This window comes from Gobius niger (assembly GCF_951799975.1).
Source record: "Gobius niger genome assembly, chromosome: 21".
Taxonomy (NCBI): Eukaryota; Metazoa; Chordata; class Actinopteri; order Gobiiformes; family Gobiidae; genus Gobius; species Gobius niger.
Genome location: NC_136872.1, coordinates 23,940,108 through 23,958,518, shown reverse-complemented (window position 1 = coordinate 23,958,518; position 18,411 = coordinate 23,940,108). Strand labels below are relative to the sequence as shown.

The 18,411-nt window shown below is 43.0% G+C and overlaps 1 protein-coding gene across 1 annotated transcript in view; it reads left to right on the top strand.

Annotated features, from left to right (window-relative positions):
* Positions 1-1,204: 1,204 nt before the first annotated feature.
* Positions 1,205-18,411, top strand: part of LOC306981041 (uncharacterized protein) — a gene marked incomplete at both ends in the record, with an annotated part of 28,057 nt that continues 10,850 nt past the window's right edge. The window contains 16 exons of the mRNA XM_079580587.1: positions 1,205-3,082; positions 4,986-5,047; positions 5,215-5,367; positions 7,394-7,543; positions 7,772-7,888; positions 9,084-9,215; positions 9,301-9,491; positions 9,650-9,810; positions 11,713-11,841; positions 11,914-12,012; positions 12,859-12,929; positions 12,997-13,112; positions 13,417-13,566; positions 13,643-13,680; positions 15,030-15,108; positions 15,223-15,677. Of these exons, the coding sequence (XP_079436713.1) occupies positions 1,205-3,082; positions 4,986-5,047; positions 5,215-5,367; positions 7,394-7,543; positions 7,772-7,888; positions 9,084-9,215; positions 9,301-9,491; positions 9,650-9,810; positions 11,713-11,841; positions 11,914-12,012; positions 12,859-12,929; positions 12,997-13,112; positions 13,417-13,566; positions 13,643-13,680; positions 15,030-15,108; positions 15,223-15,677 (3,981 nt within the window). The remainder of the gene's footprint in view (positions 3,083-4,985; positions 5,048-5,214; positions 5,368-7,393; positions 7,544-7,771; positions 7,889-9,083; positions 9,216-9,300; positions 9,492-9,649; positions 9,811-11,712; positions 11,842-11,913; positions 12,013-12,858; positions 12,930-12,996; positions 13,113-13,416; positions 13,567-13,642; positions 13,681-15,029; positions 15,109-15,222; positions 15,678-18,411) is intronic.

Genomic DNA, 18,411 nt, shown 5'->3' with positions numbered 1-18,411 from the left:
CCTTTAGTAGCTCTGAAACACTGGTGGTCATTCTCTGTAAGTGAGACGTTAAATTAAATACGTTTATTTTCCTTTTCGCCATTGCTTGTTGAACTATTGTCCTGTATGTTTAAGCTTTTAGAGGTTATGACCATATTCTTTCCCAGGTTTAGACTTATTTCTCCTCCACCTTCCACTTCATGTCCTTCGTGATTTCTTCTATTTTGAGATAAACTCACAGACCTTGGGGGAACAGCTTGAAGGCCAGACCTTGATTCCTCGTCTTGTTTGGACGTTCCCTTAAAGCTAACATGCTGCGTTTGTTTGAATCTTTGCTAATAGTGTGGAAAGTTAGTAATGTTTATCTTTGTGCAGCGGACCTTGTCTCGCTCTGCCCTGTTTTCACATTAATCAGCTCTGATATGAGGACATGTTCCCTCCCCCGTCTCCCTCTGTCAAGAACACTGTGTAGCAATAAAGACTTGTTGCAGTTTGTGGTTTCTTAGCAACGACAATTTTCCCTTTTGTGTGAGCGACGAAACACGCAGTGGAGTTTGTTTTGCTAAAAATGAAAATATTGCATTTTAGTTTGGTTTTTGGAAAGAATCTCAGGAATCCACAAGAAATGGCGGTTCGACAGAGTCTCTGCAATAAATGTGATTTAAAAGGCTCATATTAATGTAAGTGTTCAGTGACAGTCTTTGTGGTGTTGTACACTACATTACTTGTACACTACATTACTTTTAAGTCATATAGACCTGAGACGTTTTTTATCTTTGACACTTAGATCTTTGGAATTGCTTCTATCACCACATCTCTGCTTAAAGTAACAATGCTGGAACCATCTGTTATGTATTTCTTCAATTTAATTATGATTTTGCATGAAATTCCCTGAACAACATACCCGAAATTAGAGCCGACTGACCGTTGCACATTTGTCTCTATTTTTCTTGTCTGTCCTTTGTCTGGTGTGTGTTCCACAGGAAAGACTGAACCCAGACGACTCCAGAAGAAGACGGCCTTCCCAAGATGGCTGCCCTGTCCCAGTTCCAGTTCAGTAACCCCTTCTCTTGTTTTTCAGCGTTGCACGAACAATCCTTCTGATTGGAGGGCTCCCTGGGAGCTCTCTGCAGATTGGGCTTCAGTGGGCTCTTTTACCGCTCGCACTGACTAAGATAAACAGAGGCCAAGCTAACGCCAGCGCCTTCTGAGGAACCCCAACAACATGTACAACCCGTACGGCAACCAGCGGCAGAGCCAGGGGCCGTACGGGGCCAACCTCAACCCGGATCATGACCCTCGGATGGGGGCTTCCAACATGGGGCTCCCCTTCAACCCTGGAGCCTCTGCTTCTGCCAGCCCCATGTCCAGCCTCCCCATGTTCTCCCAGCAGATGTCCTACAGACCAGAGCCGGGCCAAGCCCCTGCGGAGGCCGACAGGGACCGGACCATGGACAGAGCCAGAGACGAAACTCGACACCTCAACACCCCTCTGTCCCAGCCCTCCTCCCAGATGCCCCCGCAGAGAGACGACCTCTACTGCCCCTTCACTGCCACGTCCTCATTCTCTGCCCCTTCTTCCACTGCCGGGCCTCCTCCCACAGCCTCAAACAGCAGTGGCAGCAGCGGCATTGACGGGTCCCTGAGTTGGCTTCGGGACATAACTCGTTCCACGTCAGCCAAACCACAAACTTCCACCTTTCCCTCCTCTTCTTCGAGCTTACTCGGCGGCAGTGGTGACTCTTCCCTGAACTTCTTAGGCGGCGGAGACTCTCAGATTAAGCATAGTGCAGGGGTGATACCAGGTTTGGGTGACTATCCCGACATGGAACCCCCTTTTCCCCAGCAGAACAACCCCCCTCCCCAGCAGAACAATCCTCCTCCCCAGCGGAACAACCCTCCTACAACAATGTACGGCGCTGAAACGGCCACCAACATCCTCCGACATTTCAACCTCGAGAAAGAAGATCTAGAGCAGCTCTTGGCCATCCCCGAAGAAGAGATCACGCCTGACAATTTACCCCAAATCCTTCGCCAAATCCGTATTGAGAAGAACAGAAAGCGAGCAGCCGCTTCTGCATATAAAGACCCTTCACCTGCAAGACCTGGGTTCGACAGCAGCTCCCGGGCTGATTCCAAGCAAACTAAAGTTATGGACTATGGACACAAAGACTTGACAAGTAGTGCGATGAACATTTCAAAAGACATGCCTCTTTCTAAACAAAGCAGTACAATTACGGACTACGCTAAAGATATCCCACCAATTCCAACTAAAGCTGAAGTGAAAATAGAGACGTCGCCTGTGCAGCCCATTAAAGTGATCGAATATGGACATACCGGTAAACGCGTTGCAGGAGCTGGCACTGAAAGTGGCACTATGGGGGCGATCGCGAGAGCTATTGAAGGCATCATGAAGTTCAGTTCACCTTCGACATCCACAGCAGCGGCTACTACTCCCACAAAGCCGGTTCCCAGTTTGGGATCTGCTTCCCAAGACCAAATCAGCCCTGCCACGAGTTTCCCATCACAGTTTCCCTCGACATTTCCCTCCGCAACTTCAAAGTCGAGCGAGAAACCCTCAACAACGCAAAGTCTTTCCAGCCTCCCGAAACAGGACATAGATTATGGACAAGCATCTTCCAAGCAGGAGTCCAAACAAGCCGCCAAGAAGTCCGGTCTGATAATCATAGACAGCGTGAAGAAGCCGATATCCAAAAAGCCCCAATCGCCACAAGCGCATCGATCAAACCCGGGACCGCTGCCTTTCGTTTCTCACCGGAAATCACGGTTCCATGAAAGCTATGGGCAAACGGTTGCTCTTACGCTGCCCGCAAACCCGATTCAGACCGTATCCAGCAACGTCATCACGGGGATTCCTAATGTATTCCCTGCCCCGTTTGTGCCCGTGACCAGCCCCCCGTCGGTACTAAACCATCCCAGCCCCGCGCAGATCGAGGCTTTAACGGCGAAACACTCGCCGACCTGGGTCAACATCCAGGACTACATCGCTGCCTGCCCGATTTCCTTCCCACACACCTGCAGTCTGTGTCAGGGAGAGAGCGCCTTCACTAACATGTGTCCCAAAGAGTGTTTGAGCATGAAGGTGAGTGGACGACTGCTTTCTCTACTCCTGTAAAAACAATACAGTGCTGTAAATTCTGAATGTGAATTGTGGTAAGACTTGTAAAACCTTCGTCTCCGTGGTTTTGTCCTGAGGAGGAAACTACGAAGCCGGATTAGAAGGTTCGGGTGGCACATTTAGCGTCAACCTTGGTTTCGTGATAATACAAAGCTGGATACCTTTGCGCAAAACCTGCTCTGGACTGGGTTTTGTTCCACTTTATATAGAAAGACGAGCAATCAAAGGAGAGAATCCTTCGCAGTGTACGCAGGAAGAGGAGGAAGCACCTTGAGCCACGGCGAGAGAAGTCCTTTTCCTGAAAACGTGCAGGGATTTCATATAGTAGCAACATTTTTAATTAGATAATTAGGGTCTTAGGGTTTTAAAACTTTAAGTCATTCATCTGTTGTTTTTACTAAAAAGCGTCAAGGACCTGAAGGGCAGCGCTTTCCGTTCATTTGGGTTGTAGTTGCTCTGCTACCGAAAGATAATTAGAAAGACCATGCGGCCGCTCGTCTGAGGGGACTTACGGGCGGGTCTAAGGTTCGGGTCCGTACGAGTTCGCAAGTGGGTTCGGATCTGGGCCGAGGTTTGCATTTCCATGACCTCTAGTTTAGTCTATGGTTGGGATATTAGAGAATGAGCTTACTGTCTTACCCATCCTCTGGAAAAGAAGGTAGCAATAATGCTTCAATAAATGGCTGCAAACAGAGGACTTTTTTGTGTTCTTTAAGTGTTGAAGGTGCTTAAAATGTTGAAGTTGAAGGTTGTAGTAATCATCCATCTGCATTTTTGGATCTTTACTAGTCCCAGTAGCAGAGTGCGGTTCAGTGCTGGCTGGTAGAACCACACCGGTGTCACTGCTGAGACGAGCCGATCGTGTGACGCGGGTGTCCAGGAAAAGACAGCTTCCCTTAGCGTTGGCTTGGCCGGACGCACAAGTGGTTGTGACCTAAAATATCTGTGTATTTCATTGTTTAGAAATGATGATGATGTCTGTGCAAAGTTGTTTGTTTTGGCCTTGCTGTTCCCTGTATATCCCCCGTGTGAGGACGAGGCGACGGAGACGACTGTTCCTGCACCAAACCCCAACCAGAAGGAAGATTCCGGACTCCACAAGAACCTCTTGAAATTCTTTTCTCTTCACAGTTCAGTTTTAGTGTCTAGAGTTGAGTCTTTTTTCGGTTTTGGTTTCATGTTTGCAAAATTTGAGCCTGTTGTTAAGTCTGCTTCATACTTAGACCCCGATTTTCCCACAGTCGATGATGATGAAAGATGTGGATTCTAAGACGGTCTTCAATCTGGATAGACGTCCGATGGCCCCCGATCGATGACCGACGCTCCTGGAATGATGACCGGTCACTGCTCTACAGGCGAATTCTCCAACTTGGTCCTTTTGATCCAGAGTCGTGTCTGCCCTCTGTTCCCCACAGGTTTCCCATAAGGCGCTGGTCGAAGGATGGTTCAAAGCCAGGACAAGAGAATGATGTCTGACTTTAGTTCATGGCCTTCCCATCCAAAATATTGTCAAATAGGGATGCCAACATTAACCAGTTTTATGATTTCCACAATTTTAAAAGGACACAGTAATGAGATCCATTATGAGATCAATAAAGGCCATCTTATCTTATCTTAGGTCAACCTTTAGAGTTTTAGAAGGTATGGTTTACCGCGGAATCTCTCGCATGAGGAACGGCCATCTTGAGTATCTTAAAGATTACGAAGGTGCAAAGCCTGTCCTCGGAAAGTTGCAGCAATACGTCGAGTACAAAACATCTTCGAGATAATCCTTCGCAAAGCACTGTTTTCTCCTGTATCGTCCGGACTTAATATGTAATGTAAAGTTAATACGAAGCATTTTTCTTCCAATTGTTGTTTTTCCCAGGACTGGATTTCTCATCAGAACAGCTCGCTCCACATTGAAAACTGCAAGTCTCTCCGCGTAAGGTCAGTCATCGTTTCTTTTGCTTAATTGTGATTTGTTTATCAAGTGTTTTTGGTGAGTTATTCTCTGAAGGTTTAAAATAGAGATGGTAATATTAATGCATTAATATTTCGTGTTTTAAAGGAACAGGCCACCTTTTTCAGATATGACAGATGGGATTGTCTTTCAGGTATCCGGACTGGGATGGGAAAGCGTTACCCGTTGCGAGCGTCACTCCTTCCAGTACTTCATCGCTCAGCCCCCCAATTCACATCGCCCCGGAGCCGAGAGACAAGAGCCGGTCCCAGTCTCCGCGCAGAGACAAAAAGAAAGAAAGAAAAAGGTCTGAACAAACGTCATTTGTTAAAGTACTTTTGTTGGCACTAACCCTGTGTTTGTTCTCGGACATGTACGAGGACGGCAAAGCAGGAGTGTTAGTTTTGTTCTGCCGTATATTCTGTAAAAACTGTGATTAAATATTCCTGAAAGCCTTTTTATCACTTGTGAACTGGCATCTAGTTATTTGTTGCTACATTATTGGGACCTGAGGCAACTTCCTCGGTCTCAGGAGAACTGAGAATCATCACAAGTTTGTACACCTCGGATTGTGATGTTATACTTTATGTTGCAGACTTATAATTTCGTAGCCATAAGGGTCAGCCAGGGTTGCCAGATTCTCAAAACCAATATATCAGGGGTAGGCAACATCAGGCCCGGGGGCCAAATCCGACCCTCCAGCAAAGAACCTTTGGCCCTCAAGATGATTTTGAGAAATATTATTATACAAATCAGAGGTACTTTAATCGTTTTAGAGTTTAATCTTAAACAAGCACATCTTCTCCAGTTAAGCTTTACCTAAATCTAAAAGCTTCTCAACTGGAGCTTACAGCCTATACAGTGTAACGCCTCATTTAAAAGCTAAACTGACAAAACTGATCTACGATTTTTCATTCACTTTTTTGTTCCGTTTTTGTGACTTTTTGTCATTTTTTGTTGCTTTTTCGCCACTTTTGTGTCAATGTTTTTGCCTTTTTGTCACTCTGGATATGCTATTTTAGGGAAGCTTTTTAGATTTGGGCAAGGTCGAACCAAATTAGGTCATAAATGATGCACAGCACTGGCAATTGTAGGAAATGGTGCTTTACTTTTGGCTAAAATTGTCAGGTTCGGCCCTTGGTCCTTTTACAATAAAGGAAAAATCGGCCTCCACCAAGCAAACCTGCCTACCCCTGTAATATATCATACCAAGTTCCCAAAACTGTCGTATTTCAGCACAAACTATCGAACACTAAATATGTCAGTAGCGCAAAACATGGCTCATATCATCACCTCCCCGAACTACAACACAGGCACACGCACTGTCCCATTTATTACATCATGCACACGCATGACATGACCACATTGGCACTCACCTACGAGATGAACCCCACCCCCTTGTCGGAGTCATTCCCTTCTGCAGCATTTCTGATCAAAATGGCGTCACACTGTATCACACAGTGTCGGTTGGCTTATAGGTGCCATCTAGTGGTGGTGAAAATGGACTTTTTCAAGCTTTCCATCATGTTATTATGTCATTCCCTCATTAAAAACATGCCTGAAGTGTTGCCTTGGCACATTCACGTATTTTTGAGTAATCTGTAAAAACTCTGATGGCGGCCATTTTAGGGATAGGTTTGCCTGAGTCCTCCTAGGAACGCCCCCACCTCCTGGAGACGCCTCCGAGCTTTCGTCACCAGCCGAGTAACCAACCACTGCTCCTCAGCAGAACCCCCTCCCCACTGATGCCACAGACAGCGTGGAGGGGGCGTGTCGGAAAGGGTCAGAGGTTCTTAAAGAGACAGAGGCCGATTTCAAGACATTCACTACAGCCATTTTGAGAGAGCACTTTTATACAAGGCAGTTATTCTAATTTACTGCATTGACAGACCAGCAGAAGGTTTCGTCATCATTGTAGTGTGATATAGACTGGTGCTATGTGATTGAAAAAAGCAGAATACCCCCTCTTTAAGGCAAACAACTACACCATAATAGTTGATCATCTGACTCGAACTCTCGACCTCTGCTTGTTAACCGGCCGCTCTCCTCACAGAGCTACGTGAACAGTATGACAACTTTACCAAGTACTGCCCTCTATCTCTGTTTTTGCGTCGCACTTCAGTATGGACATGAAAGAGACGGCTCTTGTATCAGTTGAATCATTTTCTTATCAGGTCCGGTGCATAAATCCCAAATGAGCCAGGTGTTGCTCTCGTGCAGCCGGCGCCCCCTCCTGCACGTTGATAATAATTTCAATAACAGAATATTGTAAGATTTGGCGCATCCAGCGAACAGTGAGAGGCCAATTATAACGGATGTGTTTGTCCCTCCAGATCCCGCTCGGCCTCTCCCCCCTCGTCCTCCTCCTCCTCTCGTCGGCCGCGCTCTCGCTCTAGAAGTCATGAACGCCCTGAGTCGCCGCCTCGCCGGGCGGAGGAGCGTCGCCGTGACGACAAGCGGACCTCCCCAAAGAGAAAAGACAAGTAGGAATTTCACTGAGCATCATAAACTCGTCTCTTCATCCCCCCTTTACCACGAGCCAGGGTTGCCAGGTCAATTGGGCGCCATTTTGATTTTATTATTATTACGGGACAGTAGTAAATTCCAGCCACGCATTCATGTATGTCGATAGGTTTTGTGTAAAGGATGGGTTTAGACTTTGTAACCCTGCCTGGTCCGTTTATAAATGAAAGTATGTATTTTCACTCCAGGTCCCGCTTGGTCTCTCCTCCCTCCTGTTCTCGCCGGCCGCGGTCCCGATCCCGAAGCCGCGAGCGCCGCAGACGGTCCTCCCCGAAGAGGAAAGACGAGCGTAGGGCGTCTCCCAGGTGGGAAATACACTGGGATCATGTCGCTTCCAAATCCTTAACATTCTATAGATACAACGCCTCTCGAAAGTACTAATACACCTTGAACTTTTGCACATTTTGTCACGTTTACAACCCTAAGCATAAAGATTTTATTGGAAAGGAAATGGAAAGAGTATAGCACCACTGCGAACTTACCAAGACACGGCCGTCCACCTAAACTAATGGACCGAACAAGGAGAGCACTGTAAGAAATGCAACCAAGTGCCCCAAGATAACTCTGGAGGAGCTGTGAAGTCCTGCCGCTGAGCTGGGGGAATCTGGACATGGGACAACTATAAGTCGTGCTCTACACCAGTGTTTCCCAACCAGGGATACGGGGACCCCTGGGGGTACTCCAGGTCCTAGTTGGGGGTACTTGGAGCTATTTCAGATTTCAAAAAGTGGAAAATTGAACATCATTTTCATAGGAAAAGCTATATTTTGCTGTAAATTGTGCTGCTTTGGGAGAATTATAGGTTTATTTTTACCACAGCATTGTCCTTTTTCTTACAAATACCACTTTTAAGTAATTACTTTCTAAATGAACTGCAATACCCTTGAGGTAGGGGGTACACGGACGACCACTGAAAAGCCCAAGGGGTACGCAAGACAATAAAGGTTGGGAACCACTGCTCTACACAAATCTGGCCTTCATGGACGAGTGGCAAGAAGAAAGCCATTATTGAAAGGAGGCCATAAGAAATCCTGTTTGAAGTTTGCTAGAAGTCACATGGAGGACACAGCTCCATGTGGAAGAAGGAGCTTTGGTCAGAGGAGACAAACGTTATGTATGGAGCAAACCTAACACTGCTCATCGTCCTGAGTGCACCATCCCCAGTGTCAAATATGGTGGGGGGCATCATGCTGTGGGGCTGCTTTTCCTCAACGGGGACTGGGGAGATTTTAAGAATAGTTGTGGAGATGGATGGAGCCAAATATGGGGACATTTTGGAGGAAAACCTGCTGGAGTCACAAGAGAACTGAGGCTGGGGCGGAGCTTCACCTCCAGCAGGACAATGACCCTAAACGCAAAGATAAACCTACAATGGATGGTCTATCTACAATTTATGTTTATGGTTGTAAACATGACGACATTTGCAAAAGTTCAAGGTGTATTAGTACTTTTGCGAGGTATGTACTTTTGAGACTGTATTTCAACGTCGTTTTCTCCCAGGAGCGAAGAGGGCAGACGTTTCTCACCGCTCAGAAGTAACAACTGGCGGATGAGCAGGTCGTCTCCGCGAAGGAGCCGAGAGAGACGCTACTCCCCGACGAGATACTCACCTTTAAGATATAGTCCTCACAGGTAGATGGAGTTGAATTGAGTCATTTATCTTGGACTGGAATGCCTAAAATGGCTATCGATCTAATGAAATCTTTCAAAACTGCAGCCGTTCTCCGTCGCGTTCCTCCCCCACGCCCCCTAGAGGCCATGACCGGAGGGAACGCCGGCGCTCTCTGTCCCGCAGTCGTGAAAGGAGATCTCCGTCGGATAAAAGATCGGCCGATCAATCCACCGACCGCAGGAGGAAACACAGCGAGCTGGAGCAGGCCACCAAGGAGGTGCTGGAGAAGTCGTCAGGTGAGGCGGCTGAGAAGTTCTGTAAAAAGGTTTAGCAAAAGTGGTTTAATTGTGGGATTGACTGCATGTTTTCAGCTCTCACTTTAGTACGACAGATTTTTTTTGTTTTGTTCCTAACGTGGCACATCGTTCATGGTTTTATCGTGTCCCGTTTGCAGTGCTGACCGCTCTCTCCGGTTCCGCGGACGTGGAGTCTTTGGTGGAGACGATGATGCCGCTGTTAATGTCGCGTTTGGCCAAAGAAATGGCCGCCTCCTCCGTGCCCTCCACCGCCGCGAAGAAGAAGAAGGTGGTGAAGAAAACGATCTCCAAGCCCACTGTGAGTCAATTCTGTCGGCTTTAAACCGTTTTTAATTTTCGCCTGGTTTGGTCAAATGTTTTTAAAGGGACTGTACGGATTTTAAAACTATTAAAATTAAGTATTTTCCTCCCCCTACATGTTCCAGCCATGTCCTAATGTGTAGAATTCACCACAACTGCCTCTAAAATCCTGCACCGTCACTCAAAAAGGTGTTAATTCGGGTCTGAGGTGCTTAATATAGATGGTGCAGTTACACGTATGACCTGAGGTGGCAGTAGTGAGTGTAAAATGGCAAACTTGCGTCTAGTCCCTTTAAAGGGGCTGGAAGCAAGTTCGCCATTTTATACTCACTACTGCCACCGCAGGCCATATATGTAACTGCACCTTCTATATTAAGCTCGTGCATGACGGCAATTCGGGCCGAAGTGACACATTTTTGAGTGACCGTACAGGATTTTAGAGGCAGTTGTGGTGAACAGGTCTGAGCTCATTCTACACATTAGGACATGGCTGGAACATGTAGGGGGAGGAAAATACTTAATTTTAACATTTTTAAACTCCTTATAGTTCCTTTAAGTCTTGTATTTCTTGCTGGGTATCGTTATTTTTTTTCCGATACCGGTACTTTAACAATACCTGGTTTTCGATACTGATGCTGAATATAGAACCAGAAAACAGATTAATAATGTTAATTTATTTATTTCCTTTGTTTTAATTTCTTTTGCATTTATATCATTTGTTTGAGGTGAAACAACCAAGAAACTTCCTTAACGACAAAAGGCCGGAAAAACTGTTGTTGTTTTTATTTTTTTTCATTTTTTTTATTTTTACAAAATATATATTTTTTACCCAAAATTATTTTTTACAAATTTTGCCCCACATTTTCCCATGTTTTTTCCCAAATTTTTCAAAATGTTTTTTGTCTTCAACTTGTGTCACTTAAACCGATACGAGTACTTGGATTTAAGTGCGCACCGATACCGATACAAGTACAAGGAACATTCTTTCTTTTTTCACAGCAGATCGGTTTGGAATAAGTTAATTTACTCATGTACATTTCCTTAAGTAAAGTCGGCGACACATTTAAGAGCAGTTATATTAGAATTGTGCTGATGCCATTTATTTATTTATTTTATTTTCATTCAATTTCATTCAGTCAATATAATTTTTTATTTTTATTGCACATTATTACACAGACAGAAAAGCCCATGTCCTAAAGCTCCCAATGCCTGAGCTTTATTCATTTATGTATTTTTATTTAACAATAGTATTGAGATGTTACTTAAATGGTCTCTTTTCATCTTTACTTCAGCTCCTGTAGATTTTCTCGTGTGTTTGTAGTAACTTAGCGAGAAGCTACAGCGTTTTCATTGTTCTGCTGCAGCTCATTTTGGCTCAATATAAACATGCTGTATGTCTTTAATTTGGATTTTCTGAGGACTTTTTAGTCGCTGGGTTAGTTTTTCAGATGAATAAACCCCTGGGCTTAAAACGGCGTCAGAATGGCCAAAACTGTTAGCCGCGAGTTAGCAACGTTAGCCTGTATGTTGTAAACACTGCAGACGCTGCAGCACGAACAACATTAGCTCTGGTTAAATCCAGCTCAGACTCTGATTTAGAGAGCGCAGTCTGTAATAAAGTCAGCTCTATGCTCTATCTGGCCGCGCATTAAATGGTATCGGTTTCTGGTATCGGGACCTCCTGAATGAGTACGAGTATGAGTACAAGCTGAGAGTACTGGTATCGGTATCGGTGCATCCCTACTTTTTTTGTGTTTTAAATTTTGATGACCAACAGTAGCAAAACTTGAATATAAAGATTTTCTCTTCCTTTTCGGTTCCTGCTTTTCCATACTTTACCCCTAAACCCCTGAAATCAAGCCTGTCACCCTTTGTAAGTTTTGTTTTTTTGTGTTTCCAGGCTGTGAAATCCTCGACGATGGTGAGACTGGGCTCCATCGTTCCTCCTCTGTCTCACGACGACGTGGCTGCGTTTGCAAAACAGTTCGGGAAAACTAAATCCATCTTGCTGTTTCGACAAAAATGCCAGGTTTGTCCGAATAAAGTGTCACTGCGAGACATTTTAGAATTTGTTTTGCTTAATCTTGCCTTTCCTTTGCAGGCTGTGGTGTGTTTTGAAAAAGAGGAAGACGCCAAAAAACTGAGAAACTCACCCGTCCTTCTGATCAAAGAGCATCCGGTCACAATCGTCAAGCTTAAGGCAAGACATTTTATCACCTAATTACGCCAACATTTCATGGACTTTTTGTCTTAAAGGGATATTTCAGGATTTTTGACATAGGGCCTCATTTCCTAGTTATCCAGAGTGTTGCTGATTTCTGGATATATATTTTTTTGTAATTCATGCAGTTCTTATATTTGAAGAGTTTGGTGGCGCTAGGCTAGTGCAAGGCTAGTGCATTTCTATGGTATCAGCTAGCCTGCATTAAAAACAGTGTGACCCGCTCCACAGAGCACCTGAGGCAAATCACTTATAACACCAGACTAACCATATAAATGTCTGTGTCCGTAGAATCATGTTTGGAATATAACTGACCTTGCATCACATGAATAATCGCATTTTGAGGGACTATTTTCTAGCAGATCACTCGCCGCGTAGCTTAAACAACCACGAAGCTGATGCTGCTCAAATATAAGTTATTTTAAATGCAAAATGGTTAAAATTACTCTATGGACACAGACATTTATGTGGTATTACGGCAATGTCAGTTCCCTGTCACGAGGACCAAAGAGAAGCGCTTTCCTCGCCCATTGTGTTGCACCAGACTAAATGCATTTTGTGAAAACAAGTTCCCAAATAAATCTATTTCAAATCAGTGAATCAATGCAATTCCTAAACATGTTATTGTGAAGATTTGGGTTTTTGTGTTTCCAGGTGAAAGTTTAGATTTTTATTTGGCCCAAAACCTGAAAAATGATTCACCCCACTGAAGTGTCTCCCCTGAAGTCATTTACTCACATTAATTTACTTTGTTTGAACAGATCCTTGTAGTCCCTGTAATAATTCCCTATCTTCTGTTTTGACATGTTTTATCTTATTCACCAGGCGGCGGTTTCTACGGCTCAAAAAAAGTCTGCAGTGTCTGGGGTGAAAAGAACCTTGAAATCTGCAGCAAAGTAAGATGGAACTCTGTTAAATGTTCAAAACCCTTGTTTTCTACAATCGTTTTTCATTTCATTACAGGATTACTCCCGCTACAAGCGAAACTAGTGCGTCAGAAAAGACTTCAGGAGAGGCCTCTACCTCCAAAGCAACAACCAGCAAAGAAGCAGCTGCCGAAACTGCTCCGGAAAACATAGGTAAATCTAACAGTTGCATAAGTTAATGGCATGTAGATTTGGATTTCCGAATGTTCTTGAATGTGATTATATAGTATACAATTTGATTCCACTGGCATGAACTGAAATCTCTTGGATATAGTGACATAGCTCCACTTTTTTCCATTATCAGTTTATTGAATATACAAAAATATGAACCAAAACCGATCAATCCAGAGTTCAGATCTTGAGCCCATTGAGAACCTTTTCGATGTGCTGGACAAGGCTTTAGTATAAGGCTTAGTATTGGAGCATGTGATCAAAGCTGACTTTGTTTGTGATACAGCGACTCCAGAGCCGAAGGTAGAAGAGCCACAGACACCAGAGCCGACAAAAGAGGAGCCCGTCCCCAGTCAGAGTCCCAGTCCCAGTCCCAGTCCGTGGGTAGAAACAGTGGGAGAAACTGTGGAAAACAGACTCGACGTGAAGTCCATCAGTGAGTAAAACCTCCTTCACTGTAGACAAATGTTTATTATTGTTTGTTTTACTAAAGCTTTATGTTTTCTCCACAGAGGATAAGGTTGTGTTCGATCTTAAACTCGGCCGCAAAGTAAGTTCTTATTAGATACCAATTAAAATCATCATGGGGCCAATAATAATTGCACTTGTCACTTCCTTTATTGCTGTATTATTATTTTTCTGTACCTGCTTTTGATACTTTTATTATTTCGACACCAGTAGTACATAATTTGGATGCCATACCCGTCTCGTTTAACAGTTAGATTCTAATGTGGCAGTCAAATATCATGGCAAACAAAAAGGTGATAAAGGGCAACCCTGACAGACTCCAGGGTTTATCCTATAATGTCTTTGTTGTGTCTGTTTTTTCTAGACTTCTTACCTTTTAATTCAACATTTTCAGTTGACATGATATAATCTAATAAATGTTATAATCTAATTGCCAGTTTTGCAATTGTAATCTATTACACTTCAATGATTAACCTTTTTGTTTACGACGACATAGATTACTTTGATAGTAATCTAATGCTCCACACTGCTACTGCTACATCCATGAGAACAGAGAGCAATGCCTTATTTTTAAATATGCAAATTTGTATCAATACTTTTTACCTGATATCAATACAGAGTTTAAAAATGTTCAAACTAAGTATTTTCCTCTCCCTACATCAAGGGGAGGCAAGTTATCTTGGAGGAGGGCATTTTCTTTTTTTGTAGACAGACCGAGGGCCGAAGCCGCTGATAATTAGCCCAAAGTAAAGCACAACACTGGAAAATTGTCGATCTTAAATGAGACAAATGAGACAAATGTGACAGATTTTGACAAAATGTGACAAAAAATTACGAAAAAATTACGAAAAAATTACAAAAATCTGACAAAAATGTGATAAAAATTTGACAAAAAAATGACAAAAATGTGACAAAAAATGACGAAAAAAGTGACAAAATTTGACCAAAAAAAGTGACAAAAAAAGTGACAAAAAATTACAAAAATGTGATAAAAAAATGTGACAAAATTTGACAAAAAAATTACAAAAATTTGACAAAAAAATGTCACAAAAGGTGATTTTTTTTTTACAAAAATGTGATACAAATTTGACAAAAAATTGTCGAAAAAATGACCAAAAATGTGACAAAATCTGATGACGTGAGGAAAAAGATCCTCTCGGTTCAGGCGGGAGTTAAGAGGTTAAATAATTTGAATTTAGCAAAGTTTAAAAATGTATATTTATCTAAAATTCGACACTGGTGGTATGACGAAGGTTTCTTGTCTAATATTTTCAATGCTCTTTTGTAGCTTCGATTGGCCCAATAGCAGCTTGACTTGTGATACAGTTCTCAATATGAGCCAGTATCATAGAGTGCAGGAATGTAATCGCTGCTGTATCCGTTAATGATGTGTGAATATGTCTAAAACATGTTTTTATTTCCTCCCCTCAGTGTCAGGCGTCAGGAGACTCCGCGGTCGAAGGTCCCGCTTCCCTGGACTTTCCGTCGGAGGAGATTTTGAAAGAAGCCGGTGAGTTGCTGTGCTTTTGTTCTTTCAGATATATATTGGATCATTAAAATTACAATCAAAAGCTTTACAACCCACTTGCTCAAACATGTTTAAACTGTAAATGTTTTGTTTTAGGTATTAAGATCCCGGAGACGACGGAGGTGGAACCTGAAAGTGAATCAAAGCCGAGTTTAGAACCAGCTTCTCTGACTCTCGACGAACCACTGGAAGCGGAGGAGGGTGAACCGGCGAAGTCTGGCCATGAGGGGGCAGACGAGAGTGTTTCCTCATCACAGGAGAAGGAAGATAAACCAGGGGAGAGCTCGGGTTTCGTGGAGCTAAGCAATGAAGAAGATGAGAAGGAGGGGAAGGATTCAAAAGAAGAGGAGGCGGCGGCCGTGAGAGGATGGAGCGCATACCCGTGTTCTCTGACAGAGGGAGAGACTCTGGACAAACGACTCACCTTCGACACCTTCAGTGAGAACAAAACACCTCCACCAGATCAAAGCACTGATGCATCGTCGTCTAACGCGGCTTTATGTTCCACAGAATGTCATGTCGTGACTTTGGAAAAAATCTTTGAACCAAACGTAAGTGTGTTTTTATTGTTTTTAAGGATTTTTAAACATCAGAGCAAAAAGAGACGAGAGTTAAGTGGCAAATTATTACTTAACGCATTTTCTCCAGTTCAGCTTCACCCAAATATAAAAACGTCTCGACTGGAGAGCGACAGTGTAACGCCTCATTTGAAAGCTAAGACCTACAAAAGTTACAAAAGTGAATGTTCACAAATGGGGATCTGTCGCGAGAACCAGGGACACAAGTTTTTAAAGTTTTTAAAATGGGTGAATTTCGCTTTTTTGCAGAATCGTTCAGTTGAAGCCTCGAAGAAGCCTCTCCATGTTTAAGCTGCAGTATTGGTTTATTTGAAAGCGTAAACTTCTAGGTTCACACCGGCTTGTTTAGGGAGATTTGGGAGCGTGCAGTAAAAAGGGGCGTGGTTTTGTCTGTGTATTTACATAGTGGGTAAACACCGGGTCGTGTTGGATGGAAAAAGATTGTATCAGACGAGCTGAACCGTGAACATGTTTGGAAGTGGATTTATTAAAGAGGGGGTATTATGCTTTTTTCAATCACATAGCACCAGTCTATATCACACTACAATGATGACCAAACCTTCTGTTGGTCTGTAAATGCAGTAAATTAGAATAACTGCCTTGTATAAAATGTCTCTCTCAAAATGGCTGTAGTGAATGTCTTGAAATAGGCCTCTGTCTCTTAAAGAACCTCTGAGCCTTTAGACACGCCCCCTCCACACGCTGTCTGTGGCATCAGTGGGGAGGGGGTTCTGCTGAGGAGCAGTGGTTGGTTACTCGGCTGGTGATGAAAGCTCGGAGGCGTCTCCAGGAGGTGGGGGCGTTCCTAGGAGGACTCAGGCAAACCTATCCCTAAAATGGCCGCCATCAGAGTTTTTACAGATTACTCAGAAATACGTGAATGTGCCAAGGCAACACTTCAGGCATGTTTTTAATGAGGGAATGACAGAATAACATGATGTAAAGCTTAAATAAGTCCATTTTTGCATTATACCCCCCCTTTAATCCCGGATTATGCGGCGCCGCTTCCTCATGAAGAGCCTTGATACTAAAGCAGCAACAGCGGGACAGAAACGCTGCATTGCTCCCCAGACAGGACCACACTTTGGCCTCAGCTTCAGCGTAAAAAAAACTTCAGCAAAAGCACCAAACAGTGAGTTTAGTATTGTTTTATTACGGTGATTTTTGCGTTTGAGTCTCTCTCTGACGTCTCTGTTTCCACGTTCGAATACACTCGTCTCCTGTTTCCTTTTGTTGTTTGGGGAGGAGGCACCGCGTTGTTGACACATCCTTTAGTGAAGAAATGCCACGCAAAAAAGGCACCTATTGTGGATCAGTTTATGACAGGAGGAGCTTTACAGCCGGCTTTTCAAAATGAGATGTAAATGAGCCCTATTGTCGCTCCCAGAGAGGTGAGAACAGCCCGAAAGTTTAGAGAACGATTCCTCTCTTTGACATATTTCCACTTCCTAAATTCAACTTGCCACATCTTCTACAAAAATGATCAGATTTCCACGTCTACACATTGTTGGAAACTTTGGAGACGACACTTTCACATTCACAATATGTCTCGCTCAAAATGCCCCAAAACCCGAGCTGTGGCCCCCGTTCTCCTGACGGGTCACATATTCTCGAGATTTCGTCTCTTTTTCACCATGTTTTTGTTACTTTTTCATTGCTTTTTTGTCGTTTTTTGTCACTTTTTTGTCGTGGCTTTTTCATCTCTTTTCTGATTTCGTTGCTTTTTTGTTACATTTTCATCCTCGCCATTTTGATGCTTTTTTCAAGCTTGTAGATTTGGGTAAAGCCAAACTGGAGAAAATGTGCAGGCAGGGGTTAAGTTAAAAAACTGATCGTATTCCAAGTAGAAAGTACAAATCCGTGTAAATAAGTGTTTCAGGTTCTTTCAGATGTGGTGGAGTAAAAACTATAATAGCTCAGTACTTCACTTTGACTGAGCAACTTAACCCCTTAACTCCCACCTGAACTGAGCACATTTTCTCCAGTTTGGCTTTACCCCAAGTCCAAAAGCTTCTGGGAAAAAAGGTGTGAAAATAGCAGCAAAACTGAGACGAAAACAATGATGGAAATGTGACAAAAAAGTGAAGAAAAATTGATGAAAAAGTGGCAAAAATGTCACAAAAGTGTCACAAGAAAGTGACAAAAAATGGATGAAAAAATGATAAAAATGTGACAAAAAAATGATAAAAATATGACAAAAATGTGACAAAAAATGACAAAAATATGACAAAAATGTGACAAAAATATGACAAAAATGTGATAAAAATTCGACAAAAAAACTGCAAAAATGTGACAAAAAAATGACCAAAATTTGATTAAAATTGACAAAAAAATGACAAAAAAGTTACAAAAATGACCAAAAAATGTGACAAAAATGTGACAAAAAATTGATGAAAAAGTGTCAAAAATTCACAAAAATGTCACAAGAAAATGACAAAAATGGGACAAAAAAATGACAAAAATATGACAAAAATTTGATAAAAAATCGACAAAAAACTGTAAAAATGTGACAAAAAAATGACCAAAATTTGATTAAAAAATGGACAAAAAAATGACAAAAAAGTTACAAAAATGAGTTGAATACCCAACAAAAAAATGATGGAAAAAAATCTGATGACGTGAGGAGAAAGATCCTCTCGGTTGAGGCGGGAGTTAAGTGGTTAACCATCTGTACTTTTACTCAAGTAGCCAAATCAAGTACTTTGTC